Genomic DNA, 23479 nt, shown 5'->3' with positions numbered 1-23479 from the left:
TGTCCCACTAAAACACCTGTAGCAATCTCCTCAGGGGAGAACTAAAGGCTCATGAAGGAGTTTTGCTGCTCACACTGCGCAGGGTTTGTGGTTGGGAGAATCGCACCTCACTCAGTCACGAAACACAAAACCACGGGCAGGGGGGCCCTGGAGGTTTAACCCTTCCTTGTGCTGTATTCCAGATCCATCCCAGAGCCACCAGAGTGTCCCAGGTGGTGAGTTTGTGCAGCTGCAAGATGATCCCTGTGCCAGGAGCCAGCGTGCAGGTGCTGAGCAGGCACGTCCGGCTCTGCCTGTTCGACGGCACGCGGGTGAGCGACGGCTCTTTCCGTGCCAGGGGTGACCTGAGGGGCTGTGGAGCTCCCAGGATCTTTGGGTTCTCTGGTAGCCAGCTCCTGCAGTTGTCTCACTCACACAACTCACGCTCAGATTGCTCTGGTTTGAGCCTATCCACCCAGAAAAAACAGTTCTGAATGGGTTTAATGAGCAAACAGGACAGACCGCACTGACAGGCACCAGGCGTGGCCAAACCTGCACACTTACCCCGTGTCCCACCCTTGTTACTCCACAGAGCACCTCCAGCCCTCCCTTTTTCTGCCTTGGTTTCTCCCCATTGCTGCTTCCATCCCACAGTAAGTCAGGGGCAGTCCCAAAGTGCCCTTGCCCTGCCCTCTCCTCCCCTGGAGCAGCGTGAGGTGCCCCGGGGAGCTGCTCCTGACTCACACAGTGACAGTCACACCCTGCCCCTGGGGCTGAGGGCTGGGCTGGGCTGCCCTGGGAGGGGCCAGGAGTTTCTCTGAGCCCACAATTTCGGTCCCCCCACCTGCCCTTGTGCCTCGTGGCTCTTTGGTGTCTGTGGGGATGAGTGGATTTGGGCTGATCTCTCTTCCAGGTCAGGGTCAGATTCCCCCCTGCCCTCAATCCTCTGCCCCTTTTTGTGTATGCACAGAGCAGCTTTTTATACCCACATCCAGCAGTTTTCTTCCAGTTGTCTTTGCTGTGTGCATTGTTAGATTAATCTGGGATGATCTGCACTTTCTTTCAGCAGCAGAGCTTTCCAGAAAAACCTGCCTTAGCTTTTTCCCCCCCCACTGTCATGTTTAGGTGCTGAGTAACATCCACACGGTGAGGGCCACGTGGCTGCCTAAAAATCCTCAGACATGGACCTTTTCTCCAAGGGTAGGTGACACAGCTACTGAATAACTAGTTATTCAAGCTTCTTGCTTGTCTCTAAAGAGTTCTTTGGTGGCACAGCTGTGCCCCATGGAAAGAAAAACAATAAGGTTTAGACTGAAACTGGTTCTCTTCTCATTTTTATCTGCAGTGGGATTGGGTCTGAGGTCTTGTGTGAGTGAGGGATGTGCCTGGTGGCCTTTAAAAATAAAGATTTGTTTCAAACAGTCACATTAACTTCTTTGTTTCCCCTCCCTCTCTCTCTCAGGTGATGGGCCTCTTACCCAGCTTGCTGGATGGTGACTGCTTTGTCAGGTCCAACTCCCTGTCATCAGACATTGGGATATTATTTGAGCTCGGCATCGCTTACACGTGCAATGTGAGTGTGGGAAGGTGCAGCATAAACCCCTCCAAGTGCAGGTTTATAGAGGGATTCTATGGGCAGACAATACCCCTAACTAGAGAATAAAAGCTTTCTGACTAATGGCCATGAGCAGACCTGTAGTGACACTGAAATAACTTGTTCCAAACACCAGTTCTCTCTTCGCTCCTGCAGGTTTTCCCTCTCTGTGATTTGTTTCAGGCTGATGTACAGTTTGGAAACTAAAATTTTAACTGTTCCAACAGCATGAACGAACAGTGGTTTCTAACTCCAGTTTGCCCAGATACAGCCTGCCCATCTGGGATGTGCTGCTAAGAAGTACAACAGGTTCTAGCACAAGAGATGGCAAAGGCCAGAAAAACTGCCCTGAGGGAAGGCAGGTTGTGATTTTCAACACACAGGGGTGAAAGAGGAAAAGGGGGGGTCACCACAACGATTTTGATGGGGTGATTATAATTAACTGCTGAAAGCACTGATGCTTCTCTTCTTTTCTAGTCAACAGGTGTAAGGGGAGAGCTGAGCTGTGGCTGGGCATTCCTGAAGCTTTTCACTTCCAATGGGATTCCTGTCCCTTCCAAGTGAGTTTGACACGTTTTCCTGCTCTGTCTGTACTCACATCCCTGTGTCCATACACCTGTTTTACACTGTGAGTAAAATTCACCTCCCATTCTTACACACTGCTGGGGCAGGGCTCATCCACACCAGTCCTCTGGGGTTCTGCCTCTTCTTTGTGGGTGCACTTTGCTGCTTATCCCTTTCCCAGGTAAAAATTAGGAGACTGGTTTCCAAGACCTGCAATCAGATGAGAGTTGGAGAGTGTGAACAAACTTGTATTTTTCAGCTGATTTATGATTAGTTTCTGGGCCCACTGATCTAAAAGAATAATAAAGTGTACAACTTCCTATTTTGTTAAGTGTAGAAAAGCTTTCTGTCCATTTACAAATAGCTTAGGCTTGCAAGACTTGTTTTTTTAGCAAATATTGGTAGGTAGATATATATATATTCTGAATTTATCTGAATTACAGGGCAAAAAAAAATACCCACTGTTCTCTAAGTCTCTAAATCTCTTCTAAATCCCATTTCTGATTTTGTTTTACTATGTCATTAAGTTAAATGTGGTATCTACACATTAAATTTCATGCCTGCTTCGAGAGAACTGAGATTACGTTATTCTTTAAGGAATTTCACATATGGAAGGTCTAAAACATTGCAGTGATGACTCCTCAAGAAACATTTCAGTGAAACAATTGCTAAATTTCATACAAGAAAAACATTGGAGCTGTGGAAAAGAATCAATGCTGCTGGTTGCTTTAAAAATAATTAACTTCCCAATACAAGAAGTTCCCCAGATAATTCACTTCCCAGTATAACACAGGTTTCAAATTTATCACCTGGGGTTTGGCTGCTGAGTTGGGTGCAGTCACTGCATCCAAAACACTGGTTATGACGTGGAGGGATGTGTCAGGTTTTGAGAGAGCGGGTTTTTCCTTTCTCAGAAAGTGGTTGTGCTGTTCTCACATGCCCTTAAATGTTTTCATTTTGACTGTGCTGCTCTTTTCTGACAGGATGCACGAGCTGCTGCTGAGTGGTGGAACTCCCTACGAGAGAGGTGTCGAGGTGGACCCTTCAATATCAAGAAGAGGTGTGTGGTTTCTCCTAAATGTGATTTAAATAAAACGCCGTGGCAGATGCTGTGCCTCTTCTACAACAGCCTGCTTTGGGCTGGTGTGTTCTCATTTTGCATATAATTTCATGATTCCTTTACCTGCACTTCCCTTGGCTGTGGAGTGCTGGGTGGCAAAGAGTTCCCATGAGGTTTTTTGGGATGTAATTCCGGCCGTTCTTCCCACCTGGCTGATTCCATCCCGGGGGGGTTTGTTCCTGCAGCAGGTGCTGGGGTTTTCCATCAGTTCATGGCACTCAGGAAACAGCCTGTGCTGCTGGTGAAGCTGAGGGCACCGAGTGTGCAGGCCAGAGAGGTCCTGAAGTAAGTACAAAAGACATCCTGAAGTAAGTACAAAATGAGAAAGAATTCCAGGTAGCCTGGGATGGTCCCAGAGATCAGTGTTCCCCTCCCATGGAAAACCCTATGGAAAAACCCGAGGGTTGTGTCATCTGCATGTTGCACTCCATGTCTGTTTGATGTTGGGGTTATTTTGTTGGAAATAAGGTCTTTAAGTTTGGATAAGATGGAAAACTGCAACAGCAGGAGTTGGGCCCTTGGAGCTGTATCAGGGAAGCGGTGATGGATTCATGGAGGTGCCATGAATAAACAACCTCCATGGAGCTGTCCTTTCCCTCAGGTTTTGGTGGATGATGCTCTGCAGGAGCAGTTTTCAGTAAAGTCTCAGCTGCTGTTCTTTATTTGCCCAACAGTTTTCTGCCAGAAACGTTAATTGGGAGCACGAGCCACGTCCCTCTCTTGGCGTTTTATCGGCAAATCCTCGGAGACGCCCTCCTGAGGGACAGGACGAGCGTGCAAAGCACAGGTGAGAACCAAAGGAAGCTCAGGTTCTTCCAGAGAATCACCCTCTCTGTTCATCTCTCTTGAGGTGTTTTTGTCACTGAGGTAAATCACCCTCTTTATTTTTATTTTTTAATTACTATTTACTCACTGACTAACGCAGGGAGAGACAGAAGTGGAAGAGTTCTGGTTTTAGCACTCAGGGGCTTGCCCTGATTTTGCAACTCTGTACCTTATTCAACAAAATTAATAATAGTTTGTAGCCTTCCCCATTTTAAAATCCATTTGAAATATGGAAAATTTACATTTCTTAACTGTACTACAGTTGGTAGTACATATATTGGTACTGAAAGTGATTTTCTTGTGTTTTCTCTTCTCCAGACTGAATTATGAATCATCTGTTCCTATGCAAATAAATTTCCTTGTGCAGTTGCTGACATTTTTAACTCAGAATCTTTATCATACTTAAGCACCTGAATCACAGGTTCATCTGTCAGAGGTGCTTAACTCCCTTCCTGATTTTCTTCAGCTTTAATATACATCCTGCCCATACTGATTTCAGTAGGTGAAAGCCAGACCCTTTAATTAATTAATGCTTTAATTAATAAACTCACAGAGAGAAACTGAAGTGCTTAGTTTTAAAGACCAGGTGAGAACTGCCACACTCACCTGATTTGATCTTCATAACTTGGCACAGCAGGTCAGGCTCTCCTGGGATTAAATTGCACCCCTTTGGATCCAGAACTCATTTGAGATGATTGAGAGGTGTTTCAGAAGTTCTTCTGGCAGTGTGGCACTAAGGAAGATTTCTGTTATTACAAAATCACCCATCACTTCAGAAACAGGCAGTTTAAAATGCCTGTTCTGTCTCACAGGAGGCATCAGTTCTGGCCTGCAGCCTTTAAATGTTTTGGTTTAGTAAAAGCTGCGTGTTTACTAAACTTTCCATCAGCTTTCAAGAGGAAGAAACAACAGTGTATATTAAACATTTGAACTCACAAGAGAAAGGAAAGACTTCAACCAAAATTCTGCCCTCTGTCACTTGTAATCTTACCCACAACCTCATTAATGAAAATAAGGACAGGAGCAGAGCACTTTCTCATGGGGGCCAGCCCAAAAAGCACCAGGACCCCTGTGCAGCGGGATTTACCCCATTTGGTAAATTCTCTGTGCCACTTGCTACCTGGTTCTCTTAAAATGCCACACAAGACACACCAGGTTGAGGTAGAACCCAAGTGTGTTTATCCATAACATCCCAACCAAGCAGCACAGCTGCAGCTGTGTGTAACAAAAGGCAGGTGCAGGAATGAGGGAAAACCCCTCAGGCAGGTCAATGAGGAATATTTAAAAGGAATATATGCTTTGCTGGTGCTCCCAGTAAACCAGGAGCTGGTTTTTGTGTGTCTGCTCTCCTGGTATAAATGTCTCCCAGCCACTGAGAGCTGGCTACAGTCAGAGAACTCAGTTGTTAGGGAGCTCTCCTGCCTTCCCTGCCCTCAGGATTGGAATAATCCGAGAGGAGGGGATGTGCTGAGTACCTGGATGTGCTCTGTACTTAGCCTTGTGAATGTGTTTGTTTTCTGTTTCAGACTTAATCTGTAATCCTGTTTTAGCAACTTTCCCTCAGCTCGTGGATCAGCCAGACCTGATGGATGCGCTTCGGGTACGTTGCCCTGTCGGGATTTCCAGACAAAACTGGAGGGTGTTCTTGTCCTGTGAAAAGATAAAGTTCTCCACAGCCTTGGTCTGATTTTACATTTCATTTTTAGAGTGCTTGGGCAGACAGAGAAAGAACGTTGAAGAGGACTGAGAAGGTAACAAACTATGGGGTTTTCTTTCCATATATTCAGTGGAGTCTGAACTAGCTGCTCCCTGTCAGTGTTATTGCTGCTCAGCTTTTCCTCTCACTTACTTAAAAAATAGAGACGTGTTAAACAGAGTTCTTAACACTTCTTACTCTGATTTATAACAGTAAACCAGGAGGAGGAGGATAATTAAATTAACTTGTAACTTTTCGTCTCGGTGTTGTTGGTGGGGAACCTGTTACTTCCATGGATACAAAAGAGGCTGTGTATGCCCACAAAATCATCTGCCCTCCTCCAGCCTCTGAGCTCTTCTTTGCCTGGGAAAAGACCTCCAGATTCCTCCCATCTCCCCACCCCAGACAGTTCTAATCCCACGTTTTGGTGAGGAGGCAGCTGGAGAACTGACCCGGCTGTCACCCGGCTCACCCTTCCCTACCTCCTGTCCTCTGCCCAGAGAGCAGCTGCAGGGAACTCCATGGGAAAACCACTGGCTCTCTCCATCCAGGACTTCCTGGGAGCAGCAGTGGGATGTTTCATTCCCCGTGCCCAAGGATTGCCCCCTGTTTACACAAACCCTTGAGTCAGAGTGGCTTTTTCAGGGCCATTCATCCAAAAGGAGAGGTGAGCTGCTCACGGAATCGGTGACTCCCCGGGATCCCACAACCAGCCAGTTTTACCTGACTGGCATGTGCCCCTCCCAGGGCAGGACTGCTGCCTGCAGGGTGCTCACCCCTCATGGCTCTGTGACTCTTGAGCTGCCACATCTCCTGCTGAGCCGTGAAGTGCTCGATGCCGGGCACGGCCCTCGCGGCTCTGGAACGCTCCGTGTGCTCCAGGAGTTTTCCCTGGGATCCTTCCCGTGTGTTTGATAATTCACCAGGCTGATCCTTAAGCCTCTGGGTTTTCCAGCCTGGCCTCCACAGGGGAACACATAATTCTCACCCCGGAGCACCCAGGGGCAGCCTCACCTCCTGCTCCGAGGAGCGCGGGATCAGAGCTCCCGGTTCTCCTTCTCTCCGCCTCGGGAATATGAGCAGAGTTTGGGTTTCCAGGGCAGGGAGGATGTGGCACTAGTTTTAGGAAGGGATATAAATACCCCACAAGCAAATCTCGGTGCCCGTGGTTTGTGGGAGCACTGGCAGGGCTTTGGAGAGCAGATCTGTTGATCTATGGTTTGTATTCTTTAGGCTTATCCAAGATAATGGATATTTGTTTAGGAAGGTCAAATCTCTTCCCGTTGTTATCCTGGTACTGGGGGTTACTTTTTTTTTTGGTTGGGTCTTCTCCCTGTGCACGATAATTTGGAGAAGTGCTTGGCAGCACCACGAGTTTGCACTAAAGTATTTTCTTCTCTGCAGAGAGATCAAGAATTCCTGAAGTCTGTGTTTGTCCTGGTGTACCACGACTCCGTCTTCCCTCTCCTCCAGTCCACGTTCCTCCCCAGCTACAAGTGGGCTGAGGAGGAGGCAGAAATGTCCCGCTGGAAGGCGATCCATGACTTCTTGAGGAAGAGCCGGGAGAACGACGGCGCTCTGCAGTACCTGCTGTCCTCAGAAACCACCCACAAAGCCTTTGACATCTCAGAGCTGGCTTATGATTTCTTAGGAGAAGGGAGGAAAAATCCTGGAGAATTAATGGATTAAAGAACAATTCAGCCTCTCTGAGGACAGGGTAACAACACAAATAAATTCTTACCAAAGGGACCGTACTATTGAATTGTAATGAGTGTTTTAACACATTTACATTTTAGGAGAGGAGAGAGTGGAATTATTTTATCAGTGTAACTTCAATTTTTGACAAACGTTGGACAAGGCTCTGCTTGTCTGTCACAACCTGTTGTAGCCACTTCAAGTGCTGTATTTTGCTGAAGCTGAGGCTCCACTTCTCAGCACTTTCCTCCTCTCCTGCAGCTTCTTCCAATTAATGTCCAGTGTTGTTTTAATCAGGGTGAACAAAAGGCTCTTTGTCCCTGTCCCCCAGCAGGACGGGAGCAGGGAAGGGGAACAGCAGAGATCCTTAAGAATGCTGCTGAGCAAGGGCAGCCAGGTGAGGGGAAAATATCTTCTCTTGCCCAACCCGTGGACAGCAGGTTCCTCCATTTTTAGACTGTTTGCCTGCCTTTCTGCCCTACTCAGGAGAAGGCTGAGCCATTCACAGGAATGTGCCTGACCTAACACACCTAACAGCTGGTGGGAATTCAGGGCACTGGCTCCCCTGGGATGGCTCCCTCCGTGGTGACCCCTGTGCCGGCTGCTTTTCTCTGAGCACCACAGGCTCCGTGTGCTGCCCCTTCCCAGGGGGAAGTTACTAATCCGGTTTCCCTTTAGTGCTGGAGCATCTGGATGCTTCCTGCAGCGTGATGGGGACATTGCCACTGTGCCTGATGGGGCACTGAGTCATGGACTCAAGCCCAGGCCAGGCAGTTTTGCCAGGTGGGAAATGATTTAAAACAAGATCTTCCGAGCACAGCGCCCGGAGCCCCAGAGCAGCTCCCACGGGAGCACCTGTGCCCTGGAGCCTCCAGGAATGCCACAGAGCACTTCCCCCGGCCTAGGAAGGGCTCAGACAGGAAACATGGATTTGATCTTTGGTCTGTGTCACACAAGGCTTGGCAGTTCCTGGGGCATCACCTGGCTCTCCTAACACAGATGGGATATCTTACTGGGACAGTGTCCTCCTGCTGCAGCACATTGCCCCAGTCAGTGAGGTCATTCTGTCCCCTCTGGGTCACCTTCAGCCTTTCATCCCATCAGCCATCAGGGAGTTCTGGGGCGAGGCAGAGTCTGCTGGATGAAGCAGTGAGCGCCTCCCGAATCCAAAGTGCATCCGTCGGGATGCAGAAATCCCAGCAACTCTCTCTCAAACCTTTCAGGGCACTTGGGAGCGCAGGGGCAAACCCTCCCGGCTTGTTCCAGAGCGCTGCCTGTCAAAATCATCTGCCAGCCGCTTTTGGAAGGCTGGATGTGCCTGCAGGGCGTGGAGGGGTCTGACGTGAACACGGAGCAGAAACCTGAACAGAAAGGGGAGGAGGCAACAACACTGGAAGGGAAAATATTTCAGGCTTGGAAGCGTGCCAAGGACAGCGACTGTTTGCAGGAAACATTTCTGCCCCCCGGTACGTAGGAAGTTTTCTCCTCTCCCCTCTGGGCAACGACCTTGAACTGACGGCGTGGCAGGGCCGGGGTCCCGCTGCCCTCCCAGCCCTGGCAGAGGGGTGTGTGGAGCCGGGCGGGTGCCGAGGGCTCCCGGGAGGGCTCCCGGGCCGGCGCGGTGCCAGCCTGGGCTGGTTCCTGTGATTACGTCCCGCGGGTGTGTCCCTTAAAACCCGGTGCAGGCGAGTGTGAGCCGAGTGATCCCGGTGTCAGCTGAGGAGACATGGCCTCGGTGGGTCCCTCCACGGCCTCCACGCAGCCCGTCCTGCCCTCCGGACCCGCCGTCTTCAAAACCATCCCCTACGCCTTCATCCTGCCCGAGATCGTGAGTATCCCGAGCTCCGCTGCGTTACGGCACCCGGCTCGTGGCTAAAATCCCGGGAGCAGCCCCCAAATGATCCCGGAGACAGCGGTCGTGGGAAGTAACACCTTGTCTTTGAGCCTGGGCTGGATGCACAAAGGTGCATCTTTGTGCTGGGGTTTTTTGGAACGGCTTGAGGACGAGGTACACTCCAGCTCCATCCCAGGGTCACCGGCTGCCGTAGGGCTGGGAGAGGCTGAAGAGCTGCTGGCTCCTCAGGGCACAAGCAGCTCTTGTTAGCACCTAGAAACTGCTTGAAAACCAAGGGAATTTCGCTCTCTGTATCAAGTCTGTCTGTGTCTATCCCGTATCGAGTCTTCCCAGGGGTTGAAGGCAATTGGGCGTCTTCTGATGTGTGACATTCCACGATTCTTTCAAGTGCTCGTGGGTCCAGAGGGCACCCAGTGTGACTGGCTGCAATAATATAGCTGGTGTACTTTGACACTGGGCTGGAGACTCACACCCTGCTGCTCCACAGGCACAATCCCTGCTGTGCCAGTGGGCTCAGCTCCCCTGGGCAGCAATTCCAGGCTTCACCCACCGGAGCTGGGATGGCACAGGGCAGCACGGGCTCATCCCCACAAACCCCTGGTGCTGTTTGTGCACAGTAAACCTTTTGGGTGGGTCCAGAGCGAGCTACTGGCTCGGGGGTGGTGCTGGGAGCTGTGAGGAGGCCTCCTCGGGCTGGATTTCAAGCCCTGGGAATTAACGAGCGGGGCAGGGCCAGGTGAAGCTGTGGCCGTTCACCTTTCCCAGATAAAAGCCCAATTTTCTGCTCAAGCACCGAATGCCTCAGGGTGAGACACTTCCTTGTGTGGAAGGCAGCAGCAAACCTCTCCCTGTGGTAGGAACACTCACTTCCCATGAGTGTTCAAGGAAACTGTGGTGCCGGGATGCTCTGGGAAGGATGCAGGGCTTCCGCTGGCTGCTGGGGCCAGCCCAGGAGGGACTTGGAGGGAAGGAATTTTCCCTCCTCCCGTGCTCACCCGAGGCGCCTGTTTGTCCCCGGCAGCTCTGCGGGACCTGGGTGTGGATCCTCGTCGCCGCTACCTCCGTGTCCCTCCCGCTGCTGCAGGGATGGGTGATGTACGTGTCCCTCACCTCCTGCCTCATCTCCCTGCTGCTCCTCCTCAGCTACCTCCTGGGCTTCCACAGGAACAGCGAGAACTGGAAAGTGCTGGTAAGGAGGGGCCGGGACGCCGGCGGCTGTGGGCAGGGAGGGTTCACCCCGGCCCTAGAGGGAGCACTCACCCGAGCCTTGCTTTGCAGGACAGTTTGTACCACGGTGCCACGGCCATCCTCTACATGAGCGCCGCTGTCCTGCAGGCCAACGCCACCATCAACTCTGAGTCCGGCCCCAACTCGCCGCTCTACTACCATCTCAACAGTGCTGCCTCGGTGAGAGGGCCCAGGGCACCCTGGGCAGGCTGGAGAACCACAATTTCCCCCAGGAGAGGCAGCAGCAAACATTAAAGCCGTGGCAGAGCCACCCCGAGCCCGGCAGCGTCTCACCGGGCGGAGCTTCAGCTCCTCACCTCGGCTGTGCTGCGCAGCCAGCACGAGCTTCCACGGTCCACCTTGCAGGGCTGGCTCCTGGGAAAAGTTGGGAACTTTGCCTCTTCTTTGAGGCTTGGGGAGAGCTCTAGGTTGGGAGGCTTCCCCATCCTGAGGGCGCTGGGAGGAGGTGGGGTCGGACTCTCCCGGCTCACCCCAGCTTGTGCTCTTCTTCCTCCCGTGCAGTTCTTCGCCTTCCTCACGGCCTTCCTGTACATCCTCCATGCCTTCAGCATCTACTACCAGTGATCCCAGTGCTCCCAGCAGCTTCTCCTCCGCAGGATGAGGGCTTTCCCAGCGAGGGACCCCGCGGTGCTCCCCAAGATGTCCCCGAGATGTCCCTGCCCGGCCATGGGGACGGAGGGTCCTTTGTCACTTCACCAGAGGAGGGATTTTTGTTGGCACACAGTGGTGCCCGTGGGGACATTCCCTGCCTTGCCCCGGGCTGAGCAAGGGGAGGGACTCCAAGCCTCCAGCTCCGACATTCCGCCAAATATTGATGACCAAGGGAAGGGGAAAAAAAAGAGAACTACTGTTCCTTCAGCAAACAATTTCCTTTCTTATGTTATTTGCCTTTCTCTGGTTCAGCTACATTCCTCCCCAACACACAAATTGGCAATAATGATGCAATACTGTGTTCCCTGACTGTCAGATTGTGCCATTTGGTAAATGCTGTATTTGGAATAAAGTGTCGACTGACAGATTTTGACCACTCTGTAAGCTGTGTTCATTGAACAAGCTCATTTTACCCCCTCAGAGTTAGAAAAAAAAAAAAAAACAAACAGAAAATGTTCACTTAGAAAGCTACAACAGGCTTCTTAAACAATAGAAGTGGTAGCAAAGTTATAGACGTAGTATAAAACTACAGCTCGAAAAGAATTCTTACAGCAAGGTATTTACAGTCGCATCCCCTAATTCCCGTTACAAAACCTGCAGAGTTCAGGCACTGGTGCTACTGGTGTCACTCCTCCCTGCATCCTCAGCTGCCTGCTCTCCCTGCCCCGGGGGATCCTCCAGGTCTGGGATAGCGTTGAGCCGCAGCACGTCCAGGTAGAGCAGGTATTCCTGGAGGCAAACCGGCAGCGGCAATTCCCGGATGGCGCGTTCCGAGCGCAGCCGCTCGCTCCTCAGCAGGGACCGGATCTCCAGCCGGCACAGGTGAGACAGGGGCGGAATGAAGGCTGGAAAATTGAACCCCGAGTCAATCAGGGACACCATTTCCTGGATCCCCCCCCGGGCTCTGGCAGGTCACAAGCAGAGCTCTCCAGAGTGAAGGGATTTGCCAGTCCTTGAACCCTTCCTGTTCCCTTCCCTTTGCCCCCACTGGTCCCCCCCAGCTCCCTTTTCCTCTGTAGTTACTGGATGCTCTTACAACACAAATATATTTACCAATAGCAAAGGAAAAGAAGAGGAAACCTCATCTCAATTTCCCCAAATAAACTGTTTTTTTTTTAGCTCCAAAAACATCCTTGTGGCCTCAAACATTCCAAAGGAAGGATTATTAAATAATATTATCACCTACACATTTCAGAAATCATTACAGATCTTTTAAAGAAGAATTTGCTTTGAAAGAAGTCACTAACAGACACCTGAGCACAATTTTTCGGTCACACCTGTGTGTTAAAGCTGCTTTTCTGAACAATTCCTGGACAACCAACTGAATATTTTAGCTGACCACATTTTTGAGTAGATTTGATTTTTTGTACGGTTTGTATTTTAATTACTGCCCAAAGCTTTGGACAGAACAGGACAGACACTCCACTGGAAATACAAATCAAATTAAAAAAATGAAACGTAACCAAGTCATATCTTTTTTTCTCCTGCCTCTTCTGCTTACCAAAGTGGCTCTTGGGAGTCCAGGTGAACTTCTCCTTGTATTGGGAAAGGTGTTCCTCCACACCTCGAGGAAGTCTGCTCCAGTTCAGGAACTCCAGGACAAAGTTAAGGACGTTTTCGCTCGCGGAGAAAATCCTGCCGTGACAAAAACTCCCCTCAAATACCATTTTACACAACAGCATAAATAGAATAATGAGAACAACATAGAGACAGCTTTTCTGACAAATCCTTAACAACCTTCATCCTAAGCCACTACAGAGAAATCCCAAGTAATTCTACAGCACAAGTCTTTACTAATGGAATTTTATTTCCCTCCGTTTCTTTCCAAAAGTAAGTTATTTTTCTAGATGACAGTGTGATAGGTGTTATATTAAAAAGTGGGTGTTTAAACAGAGGAAGTAATTGCTATAAAAAGTATTTGTGGGTTAGGAAATAAAATATCAAAAAGCACCATGTGTGATATGCAAGGACAGTGAGATTTGTTCAGTCACTGAGTTGCAACCCTGGAGGGTGTTTACTGCAGCCAGCAGAAAATACAAATATTTCAGAACTTTAAACAGAAGTTGAATTCTGTAGTGCCCAATTAAATATAAAACATCACCAAGGCGTTATTTGTATGTGGAAAAATTTAAATTAAAAAAAAAACAACAAAGCCCAGACTGGAACTTTTGCCACATTGTTTTGTTTAACAATCTTGAACTGCATCCGTTTCCTCTCCTCCCAGCCCTGGCCCGGCTTCACTTCCCATTTGCTTCCCATCCCTCCTGACCTATTTCTCCCATTGGAAATTCTTCTCACCGTTGCTGTATCACAGTATTTACACACACCTGCAAAATCTGAGCTACATTTGGGGGCTATTAAGAGATGTTCTGTATAGAAGTTGGGCAGTGATGCCTTTCTCTGGGGCAGTGACAAAGCAACCTCCAGTCTGGCTTTCTTCCTACACCGAATTTTTTGTCCTGGCTCCAGATGTGGCGTGTGAATGATTGATTTCAGACTTTCCACAGCCCCTCCCATTCCTGAGCGTGGCAACCGATTATCAAGGACCATCCTGGGAAAGCCCAGCTTAGAAACCAGCTTTGCCCGTGGCATTTAGTACTCGGTGTGGGGGGAGAGGGGCTCTGCTCACCAGAGGGCACACATGAAATTCAGGGGGTCGAAGCCAGCCAGGAGCAGGGAGGGCAGCCACTGCTTGTATTCCTTGTGCACCGCGGTGCTGTAGTGGATGAAATCCGGTAATTCCTCCCCGGAGGGCAGGGAACAGCCCAGCCTCAGGAAGCGCCGAAACAAAGCGAACTTCTTATGGCACAGGCAGTGGCCCAAGTTGACGGCCCGGAGGGTGATCCCGTACTTCAGGAGGACGTCGATGAAGTGAAAATACCTGGGAATAGGGAGGAGGAACAGGGGCATCCCGTTAGTTTTCCCCTCAGAAAGCCTCTCCCGCTTTTTGCATCCAGGGAGCTCTGGTTTTAAAAATAAAACCATTTCACTAAAATCCTTCTGTCGGTATCCGTCACAACAAGGTGATGACGTGATAATGGTGTGATAACGACTGAGATTATGACTGATAATTAGCGTGCTGCTTTTTAGCTTAGTTAATGATTAGAGGGCACATTTCTTCAGGGAAGTGGTGATAGTTACCTGCCTCATTTACAGGACGTTTAAGTAATTACCTGCTCTGCATCCCTTCCTAAATTATTTATTATTAAGCAACACCAGGACAGAAGGGAAAAAAAAATATCCAAGGATTTTTAAAGACAACTTCCTAGGAGCATGCCATGGACTAAATTCCCCACTAATGAACCTCATGATTTTAAAGGCAGCACCTAAGCCATCAATTTTGATCCACATAAATGAAACGCTCTGTCAGAATCTGGGTTTAAAGAAGATTTTAAAGCCTTTATTGAAGATGTTTTCCCTGATGCAGCACACGAGCCACACAGCAGGACTTGGCATTAAGATTCCCAAGGAGGAGTGTCTGCAAAGGGGGAACTAAACTGAATTCTGGAAGAAATATTAAATGACAGGCAACAACTGAGGGAGGAAGGAGGGAAAGCGCACGTGTAAAGTCAGTTAAATAAAAGGTGATTAAGTATGAATAGTTTCAAAACAGAAGAGGTTTCCTTACTCTTTTTGGAAGATCATGCACATGGGGGATCTGCAGTCGAAGTCAAGGCACTCCTGAGCATCTGGGCTGAAGCCCTGTTTGAGCAGCATCTCCAGACACGCCCCGTCCCCTCCGTATATGGCGGAATACACAGGGCTCAGTTTGCCCTTGCCCCTGTCACAGATCCGGTCAGTAACTGGGATCAGCAGCTCCAGGATCCTGCAAAGATTTCAAACCACTGGTTTCTGATCTTGTGCCGTGATTCATTTTAAATACACAGCCATTTTTCACACGGTTTGGAAGAAAACCCTGATTTTTCACTCCCGAGCTTGCATGGAACAACCTTTGTAACTCCATACACAGGTCCTTGGCAAACACTGTGCTTTGGCATGGATTTAGGCTGGAAATAAATGTTTTAATCCAAAGCAGGGACAGCTATTTCCTATTATCCCCCAATCCTTTTTAGAGCTGCACATTAAATCCAGACTTCTCTGAAGTCTGGAAGCAAGCTGGAAATGTGAGTTGCAAATAAAATTGATATTTAGTGGAGCAGAAAAATCCTTCTGTTCACAGCTCACAGCTCCAGGCTACATCACATTAGTGACAAACACCAGTTCCTTTGCTACTGGAACTTACTGGTGCTGCTTAGGGGTGACCAGTTATGTGTCATCATTAATATATGTGCAATTCATGGAGTTCCTGAGAGCTCCTTCTCCCCAGTGTCCTGCTATTCCAGAAACTTCCTTCCACTCTTGGCTTCCTGCAGTGGAACTGACTTGTATCACTCAAACTGGCCAAAGCCACAAATGCATTTCTGGAAGGGTTAAAGGGACTGTTTTGTGGCTTTGATTTTTCTGCCTGGTTCAGCTAATTCAATATTTGCACATAATTACTTCTGCTACTTACTAGTTAGGGATATAATTCTAATTAGCAGCTGTTTAAGCCATGTATAAAGTCATGTCATTTATATTTTATAATATGGCCATGAAGTGAATTGGTATCTGGTTCAGCACTGTGGAAAACCCTCTAACCTCATTAGAATGTGGATCAAACCCAGGTTAGATGCTGAATTAAAAATCATAGAACCAAAGAATGGTTGAGGTTGGAAGGGACCTTAAAGATGATCCAGTTCCACCTCCTGCCATGGGCAAGGACACTTTCCACTAGCCCAGGTTGCTCCAAGCCCCCTCCAACCTGCCCTTGGACACTCCCAGGGATGGGGCAGCCACAGCTTCTCTGGGCAACCTGTGCCAGGGCCTCCCCACCCTCACAGGGAAGGATTTTTTCCCAATATCCCATCTAAACCTACTCTCTGTCAGTCTGAAAGAGACCACTAACAGACATTTAAAATGTGAAAAGAATTAAGACTTCTAAACCACAAATCAGCTTGAACAGTCATTTTTCTTCCTTTTAGGCCCCAAACTTCCTCTTTGAGGATTATATTTGTGTCACCAGAATCTTCTGGATGTCTTTCCCACCACCTACTTTGCGTGGCCCATTTCGGCCGCGGCGTGAATCGGTAACTGCCACTGGTCCTCGTTGCAGTAGAGGTTTGGGTCTGCCCCTGCTGCCAAGAGCAGCTCCACACATTCCAAGTGTCCCTCCTGGGCAGCAATCAGCAGGGGGGTGGCTCTGTCCTTGGCCTGGCAGTTGAGGTCTGCACCTGACACAAAACAAAACCAAATTCACAGTCACCGGTGATTCTTTTTCCCCGGAGTGACTCCAAACTCAACAAGTTTTCCATGGCAATAAGGAAAGAAAAAACCCAACCTAAAATTTCAGATTACATGCAAGAGCAGAACTAAAACTGTGTTTAGTGACAGGTGATGAAGGTTTAAAAAGGGAAATGAAGGCTCATTATTACCACGGGACACCAGCAGCCGCAAGCTCTCCAGCTGGCCATACTGAGCAGCCACAAACAGGGGGGTAATTCCAAAGTCATCCCTGCAGTTCTTGCTTGCCCCTTTCTCCAGCAGGATTTCCATTATCTCAGTGGAACCCTGAAACAAGTATTTTTGCTGTCAACCAACGGAAAAGCAAGGAAATTACACAATCTGTTTTCCCCCACATATTCCAAACTGAAATAAGACACAATATATCAATATTCTAAAGATGGATTGAATAATTAATGGTCAAATAAATTAGACAGGTTTCAATTAATTTATCACATTTGCTCATTTATGTGATAAATACAAATGGTAATTAAATGAGTTTATTAGCACCATTAAGCCAACATATTTGTAAGTACAACCTTATGACTGCTTAGGTTGGTTAGGAAAATGTATCCAATAAAAATGCAATTAAACAAATAAATTATCACTCAGAATACACCAGTTACATGGAAATTATAGGAAGTGCTTAAAGGTTACCTGAAAAGAAGCTTGGTGCAAAGAATTCCATCCAGACCAACAATGAGGACCTTCAATATTTGCTCCGTGTTGGAGCAGAAACTTTATGACCTCTGTGTGTTTATTTTCAACAGCTTCAATAGAACAGTAATTAAAAAAAAAAGAAAGGAAAAATAATTATTATTAAAGAACTTTCAAAAGAAAGAATTTAAATATTTGGATTTAAGAACTCACTGAAAAACTCAAAAGGTCTCACTGCCAACTTCCTGACACAATAATCAGAATTCTTTTCAATTTGCCTTATATGTTTTTACTGTCTTTTGTGTTTGCACCCCAAAACCGTGTTGGAAAATGGGAACTAGCCACAAAGTTTTCAGTTAAACTTGTTGAAATTCCACCTCCACTGTGTTAAGACGGATAACAAAAGCAAGTTTCTCTCCTCCCTCTTTCCCATGGAACATGGAGACAGTTCCACAGAAGACAATGAACTGCAGGGATGCCCAAATTCCCTCTATCTTGGAATAGACTTGGAAACAAAGGTAACACAGGACCTGTGATGTTTGCCTGGGTATGGAGGTAAAACAATAAACACATTTAATCAGATGAGTTAGACCCTGAGGATTCACCGTTTAAAGCATTTAATTATGTCAAACATAAATCAGAGAAGAAATGCTAAAATGATGGACCTTGATTACTAAACTAGGAATGTCAAAAATTAGTCTTTTCATGTAAGAAGTAGGGAGGAATTAAAATAAAACCAAAAATACTTGGAACAGCCTCATCCATAGGGAATCCTGTACCTGTGCTAGGAACAAAGAAAAGGTGACGCAGCAAACCAATTTGGTTTGACAGTTTTGTTTTAAAACACTGCCTGAAACAGATTTATCCATAAATATAAAGGGGGATTTCCAGAGCCACTCCACCTCTGAGTCTAAAGCCTGGTATTTAGGCTACAAAAATATATGGGACACGGAACAGAAACTGGATTTAAATTCGGTTGTTTTGGGGATTTCAGGAAAGCTGACCTAGGAAGAGCGGGGTGGTGGCATCAGTGGTGACATCGTTGAGGTCGGCCCCGGCTTCCAGGAGGACACGGAGACATTCCAAGGCCCCGTGACGCGCCGAGAGGTGCAGAGCACACAGCCCTTCAAACGTCCTCGAGTGGATGTAGTCGTCAGATGGGGCTGCAGGGAGGGATGAGGAGGGGGGAAAACGGGATATTCAGCAGTGAAGTACAAAATACGGTTATTTCGAGAGAACAAGGGAGTTATTTGAGACGTGTGGCCCAGAAATGCGCCTCTTTCAAATGTCACTGGTGAACCACAACCTGCCAATTTCTCCTGACCACAGCTGCGAAACCACGCAGAAACTCCCCAAACAAGCAAGAACACGATAAATCCACATCATTTCTATTTTCTACGACAGGGTAATTGAGCAGAAAACCACACTATTTACTATGTTCTCTTTACCTGCACGAATGAGCAGCCTCAGGCACTCACTGGAATTGTGTGCTGCCGCTTCGTGGATGGGCACCCACCTCCTGTTATCCGGGACATCGATGCTGTATCCCTGAGCAATTAATTTCCTCAGGATTTCAACGTTCCCTTCCCTGGCTGCCAGGCCCACGGCCGAGCACCGGTCGGAATAGGCCTCCGTGAAATCCATCCTTGGGATCGAACCCTGCAGGAGGAAGAGAGGAGGGGAAAAAAAAGAGATGCACGTTGGTACGATCTATGTAAAAGAGAGGTTTTTGTTTGTTTTGCAGAGGATTCGGTTCGGGTTTGTGGGGTTTGGAGGGTGGTTGGTTGTGGGGTTGGGAGGTGGTTGTTTGTGGGAAGATTGTAGGGTTGGGGGAGATGGTTGTTTAGAAGGTGGTTGGTCGTGGGGATTGGCAGAAGGTTGGTTGTGGGGTTGTGGGGGAGATGGTTGGTTGGGAGATGGTTACTTGGTGGTTTTGAGGGGGATTGTCAATGGGGTTGTGGGGAAAAATTTTGGTGGGTTTGGGGGGCGGTGGTTGTGGGGTTTGTGGGAGGTGGTTGTGGGGTTTGGGGGCGAGGTTGTTTGTGGGGTTGGGGGGGGAGAGATGGTTGGTTGGGAGATGATTGAGGGGTTTGAGTGGGATTGTCAGTGGGGTTGTGGGGAGGTAGTGTGGTGGGCTTGGGGGGGGTGGTTGTGGGGTTTGTGGGAGGTGGCTGCGGGGTTTGGGGGGCAAGGTTGTTTGTGGGGTTGGGGGACGGTGGTTTGGTGGGTTTGAGGGGGATTGTCAGTGGGGTTGTGGGGAGGTAGTTCGGTGGGTTTGTGGGAGGTGGTTGCGGGGTTTGGGTGGCTGCTGGGCGGAGGTGGTTATCTGGGGGATTTGCGGGCGGGTTTTTAGGGGGCTAAGCGGCTCCCCGGCGGGCAGGGACCGCGCCAGGCCCGGCCCCGTCCCCCCGCGCGGCCCTGAGGGCAGCGGGCGGGCGGCGGTGCCGGTGCCCCCGCCCGGAGCCGCCCCGCGGCTGCGCGCAGGCCCCGCCGGGCCGGGCCGCCATGTGGGTGTTCGGCTACGGCTCCCTCATCTGGAAGGTGGATTTCCCCTACCAGGAGAAGCTGGTGGGGCGCGTCCGGGGCTTCAGCCGCCGCTTCTGGCAGGGCAGCACCGACCACCGCGGGGTGCCGGGCAAGGTGAGCCGCTGCCGGGGCCCGGGGGGAGCGCGGCCCCTCAGCGCCGGGCCGGGCACAGGCCCCGCCCGCCGCCGGACGGGCACCGCCGACAACTGCAAAAAAACCCACAACAAACAGCGTAAGGGACTGCAAAGAGGGGCTCGGGAACGGCCAGATCTGTTCTGGAGGTTGTCAGATAACTGAGGGGGAAACCCCTCGGTGAGGGCAAACCCCTCGGGGGCGGGTGCCGGGCTGTGCACAGGGAGTGGGAAAAGGCAAATAACCTCCTCGCTTGTATTTCAACTTATTCCGCTCTCAGATCAAAATTCATGGATAAGGAAATATTTAAAACCTGATTGGAAAAGGAGAAAATAAAATTAAAAAAAAAAAACAGCAAGAAAAAGAAACCGAAATTCCCAAGGGAGCATTCCCAATGTCACGCAGACATAATGGGAGTGAGGATAAAGTGTAACCTGCACCCAGTAACTACACCGTAAACCTGGAATAAGGCTTTAAAAGAGCTCCTCCTGCAGAAAAAAAAAAGCTTAAGGATTATTTTAAAATAACAGCTTGCTGTGTGTGGCCTTAAGGATTATTTTAAAATAACAGCTCGCTGCGTGTGGCGTGGAAGGAAGTTTCATCTAGGTGTAAATAACCCGATAAAACACCTCGCACAGAGCTTAGAGATAACACGGCTTGAGCCACCACTGCTCCTTCAGTCCTGATACATGTTAAAAAACAGCAATAAAACAAGGAAATAACAGTTCTTTAAAGTATACAGCAACTCACACCTTAGTTGTACGTAAAAAAGATTGTCAGAGAATTACTCCCAGTAGTGCAAGCAGTAATTAATCCCTCTATCAATAAGTATCTAGTTATTTGTTCCTTACTGTTTGTTTTGGGTAGTTCCAGGTGAGCCAAGGACTCTGTGAACCAATACACTAAATACCCTGCCCTTCCCTAGGCAAACAGATCCTTCTCCCACCACACAACCCACCTGAACACCAAGAACCTCTAAGTACCTCCCTTCGTATTAAATCAAATTAATTTAGATGCAGTTTAATGCAGTTAGGCTGCAGTTATGTAAGGATAAAGTTGTTTTCCACCCCAGCATGTCTCTTCAATCCATAATTTACAAAAATCTTCTTGACCAGTATTGAGGGCACAAGTTATGGAAGTATTAATAGCTACGGAAAACACTTTCCAAAAGGAACACCTAAGTTATCTCGGATGAATCATGGGAACAGACCTATTTCTCCTCAGGAAATAGGAATCATTTGGTGTTCATGTAGTTTTGTTGCCTTATTTTATCAGTCAGATCAGGACCAGAGGGCTCATGCTGGGGGAGAACTCATTTGATGCCAAAATTAGTGATTTTAAACTGCAGATGTAGTTCAGCATAGGAGTTTATGTTCTAAAATTTTATAAAAGGAATTTCAACTATTGTATTCCCAGTATTTACACACTGGCTTCTTACTCTTCCTACAAGAAGTAACTTCTTGGGGAAAAGAAGCCATTTGCAAGGTATTCTCCCTCTGTCCAGTGAGGCCCCAAGGGCTCCTCGAGGACAGTTTTACATTAATGAAACTGTTAATTATCACTGTTACTGTACTGTTAATAAATAATCACTGTTTTAAACTGGAATAGAACTGAGTCTGGACAGCACATATGAAGCAAGGACATTGAAACCCTCCCCATTTCTGACCTGCCCTTCATTTAATTTCTGTGTTGCAGCCACCGTCCACTCAGAATTTAACATTCAATTTATCAAAGTTAGTCTAATACAGACCAAAAGCTATAATAAAGAAAATTTATACTGGATCTAGACCTTATTGGGATTGTCCAGGATGACTTCTCTGAGCCTTTCATTCCCCTTCATTGCTTTTTTCTCGCTGTGTTTTAGTTTTGCTCATGATTCAGGGTAAAAGCCTCTAACTGAGTTATGGTTTCTTCTTTTACATTTCAGCCTGGAAGAGTTGTGACCCTGGTTGAAGATGCTGAGGTACAGAACTCCTGTCTGTCTCTGTGTCCAGAATGTCCTGTTGTATTCCCAGTCTCTCTTAATTTTTGCTTCTTTACAAGCAAATAATTGTACTATCTTTAGGGAAAAGTTCTCTTAGTGTTTCTTGGGAGTTACACCAATGGCTCTTGATTGTTTCAAATAATCAATCTAAACTCAGAACTTGGTTGTACTTTGGGTCTGTTATTACCAAAGGGACATTTTAAAGTATTTTCTGGAGTAGTCACTTTGGCCACCCAGTTGTAAGATGCAGAATTTGATGTAAACATACATCATTTGATGTAAACATCAAGTGATGTGACAAGTCTGCTGTAATTTCAGCATCACCTCCTGCAGTTGAACAAGGAACCAGCAGTAGGACAAGAGGGTTCGGTCTCAAGCTGTGCCAGGGAAGGTTTAGGTTGGATATTAGGAAGGAATTCTTTCCAGAGAGAGTGATCAGACATTGGAATGGGCTGCACAGGCAGGGGGTGGATTCACCATCGCTGGAGGTGTTTAAGGACAGACTGGATGTGGCATCAGTGCCATGGGCTGGGAACCACGGAGGGGTTGGATCAAGGGCTGGACTTTATGATCTTGGAGGTCTTTTCCTGAGATTCTCTGATTCTATGAACTGCCTAAATAAAGCAGCCCTTCCAAAGAAACAGCCACAAGACTGCAAAAGCACAGAAAATGAGTTGCTTTGAGAGAGTTCTGCCTAAACACTGAGCACCGTTTGGGTCTCCTTCGGCCAGGGCTGCGTGTGGGGCGTCGCCTACCGGCTGCCGGCGGGGCAGGAGGGCGAGGTGATGGCGCACCTGGACTTCAGGGAGAAGGGGGGCTACAGGACCACCAGCGTCACCTTCTACCCCAAGGACCCGTCGGTGCAGCCCTTCGAGGTGCAGCTCTACATCGGCACCCGCGACAACCCCAACTACCTGGGCCCCGCCCCGCTGGAGGACATCGCGCGGCAGATCCTGGGCGCCGCCGGGCCCAGCGGCCGCAACACCGAGTACCTCTTCGAGCTCGCCAACTCCATCCGCAGCCTCGTCCCCGAGGACGTGGACGAGCACCTCTTCTCCCTGGAGACGCTGGTCAAGGAGCTCTTGAAAAAGCACCAGACCCCCAACTGTCTATAAAAGCCACGTCCCGCTCTCTCTAACGACCTGGTTCCGTCCCGCTCCCTCTAACGACCTGGTTCCCTCTCCAGAGGATTTTGTGGCTCTGTAACTGGGAGGAGCGTTTCTCTGTGCTGTGCTACCATATCTTTAATTAACGCTGCGTTCAGAATAGGGGTCGGTCATTAAAATTACCAAAATCGTTCGTTTCAGCAGGGAAAACGTTTTAGATGTGATTTAGGTGTGATTGGTAGCTTAGCCTTTCATCCAAAGACTACATCTGCATGGGAATCTCACTAAGCTTCTCTTTGTTTAAAGATATATTTTTTTTTAATTATTATTTCAGGTTTAGCCTAAAATCTTTAGATTATTTTTAAATAGCATATTCTAAATAGCTTATTTTTAAAATCAGCATTCAGAGACAAGTCCCACAGATCTAAGTGGTGGTTTCTTGTGATTCAAGACCACAGTGCTACTACAGAGAGAAATTTTGCATAGTGGAGCATTTATATCAATGTTCAGCTGCTCTGAAATGAAGTT

The 23479-nt window shown here is 48.3% G+C and overlaps 4 protein-coding genes and 1 long non-coding RNA gene across 8 annotated transcripts in view; 3 read left to right on the top strand and 2 right to left on the bottom strand.

The window, feature by feature from the left end:
• NPHP1 (nephrocystin 1) overlaps positions 1-7532 on the top strand; it is a 12283-nt gene extending 4751 nt beyond the window's left edge. For 2 of the 3 annotated variants that reach the window (XM_027693428.1, XM_027693425.1), the window contains 10 exons: positions 183-311; positions 1105-1179; positions 1442-1552; positions 2051-2133; positions 3121-3197; positions 3443-3542; positions 3932-4044; positions 5609-5682; positions 5789-5833; positions 7183-7532. In XM_027693428.1, coding sequence (XP_027549229.1) covers positions 183-311; positions 1105-1179; positions 1442-1552; positions 2051-2133; positions 3121-3197; positions 3443-3542; positions 3932-4044; positions 5609-5682; positions 5789-5833; positions 7183-7467 — 1092 coding nt within the window. In that variant the 3' untranslated portion in view covers positions 7468-7532. The remainder of the gene's footprint in view (positions 1-182; positions 312-1104; positions 1180-1441; positions 1553-2050; positions 2134-3120; positions 3198-3442; positions 3543-3931; positions 4045-5608; positions 5683-5788; positions 5834-7182) is intronic. The other variant, XM_027693427.1, reaches the window with a different exon arrangement.
• On the bottom strand, positions 2158-5515 carry LOC113972400. Its single transcript, XR_003535887.1, has 3 exons — positions 4689-5515; positions 3321-3537; positions 2158-2347 (listed from the first exon to the last, which is right to left on the bottom strand). It is a non-coding gene; the product is annotated as an uncharacterized LOC113972400 (long non-coding RNA).
• A 1594-nt stretch (positions 7533-9126) lies between the features above and the next one.
• On the top strand, positions 9127-11598 carry MALL (mal, T cell differentiation protein like). Its single transcript, XM_027693432.1, has 4 exons — positions 9127-9301; positions 10350-10517; positions 10607-10735; positions 11078-11598. Exons 1-4 carry the CDS (start codon positions 9200-9202, stop codon positions 11138-11140), a joined length of 462 nt encoding a protein of 153 aa, XP_027549233.1. The 5' UTR covers positions 9127-9199; the 3' UTR covers positions 11141-11598.
• ASB3 (ankyrin repeat and SOCS box containing 3) overlaps positions 11431-23479 on the bottom strand; it is a 13147-nt gene continuing 1098 nt past the window's right edge. The window contains exons 1-10 of one of the 2 annotated variants that reach the window (XM_027693430.1): positions 19760-19851; positions 18652-18862; positions 18208-18366; positions 17204-17316; positions 16699-16834; positions 16320-16497; positions 14856-15053; positions 13857-14108; positions 12729-12862; positions 11431-12072 (exon numbers count right to left, since the gene is read on the bottom strand). In XM_027693430.1, coding sequence (XP_027549231.1) covers positions 11831-12072; positions 12729-12862; positions 13857-14108; positions 14856-15053; positions 16320-16497; positions 16699-16834; positions 17204-17316; positions 18208-18366; positions 18652-18847 — 1608 coding nt within the window. In that variant the 5' untranslated portion in view covers positions 18848-18862; positions 19760-19851 and the 3' untranslated portion in view covers positions 11431-11830. Of the gene's footprint in view, positions 12073-12728; positions 12863-13856; positions 14109-14855; positions 15054-16319; positions 16498-16698; positions 16835-17203; positions 17317-18207; positions 18367-18651; positions 18863-19759; positions 19852-23479 lie in introns of those variants that run through there. The other variant, XM_027693429.1, reaches the window with a different exon arrangement.
• CHAC2 (ChaC cation transport regulator homolog 2) lies at positions 19666-22983 on the top strand. The gene is made up of 3 exons (XM_027693431.1): positions 19666-19843; positions 21789-21824; positions 22577-22983. The coding sequence occupies exons 1-3, from the start codon at positions 19709-19711 to the stop codon at positions 22958-22960; spliced, it is 555 nt and encodes a 184-aa protein (XP_027549232.1). The 5' UTR covers positions 19666-19708; the 3' UTR covers positions 22961-22983.

This window comes from Neopelma chrysocephalum, unplaced genomic scaffold (genome assembly GCF_003984885.1).
Source record: "Neopelma chrysocephalum unplaced genomic scaffold, ASM398488v2 Primary Assembly neopelma1_91, whole genome shotgun sequence".
Taxonomy (NCBI): Eukaryota; Metazoa; Chordata; class Aves; order Passeriformes; family Pipridae; genus Neopelma; species Neopelma chrysocephalum.
Note: the sequence above shows the minus strand (reverse complement) of the source record. Positions and strands in the feature narration are given on the sequence as shown.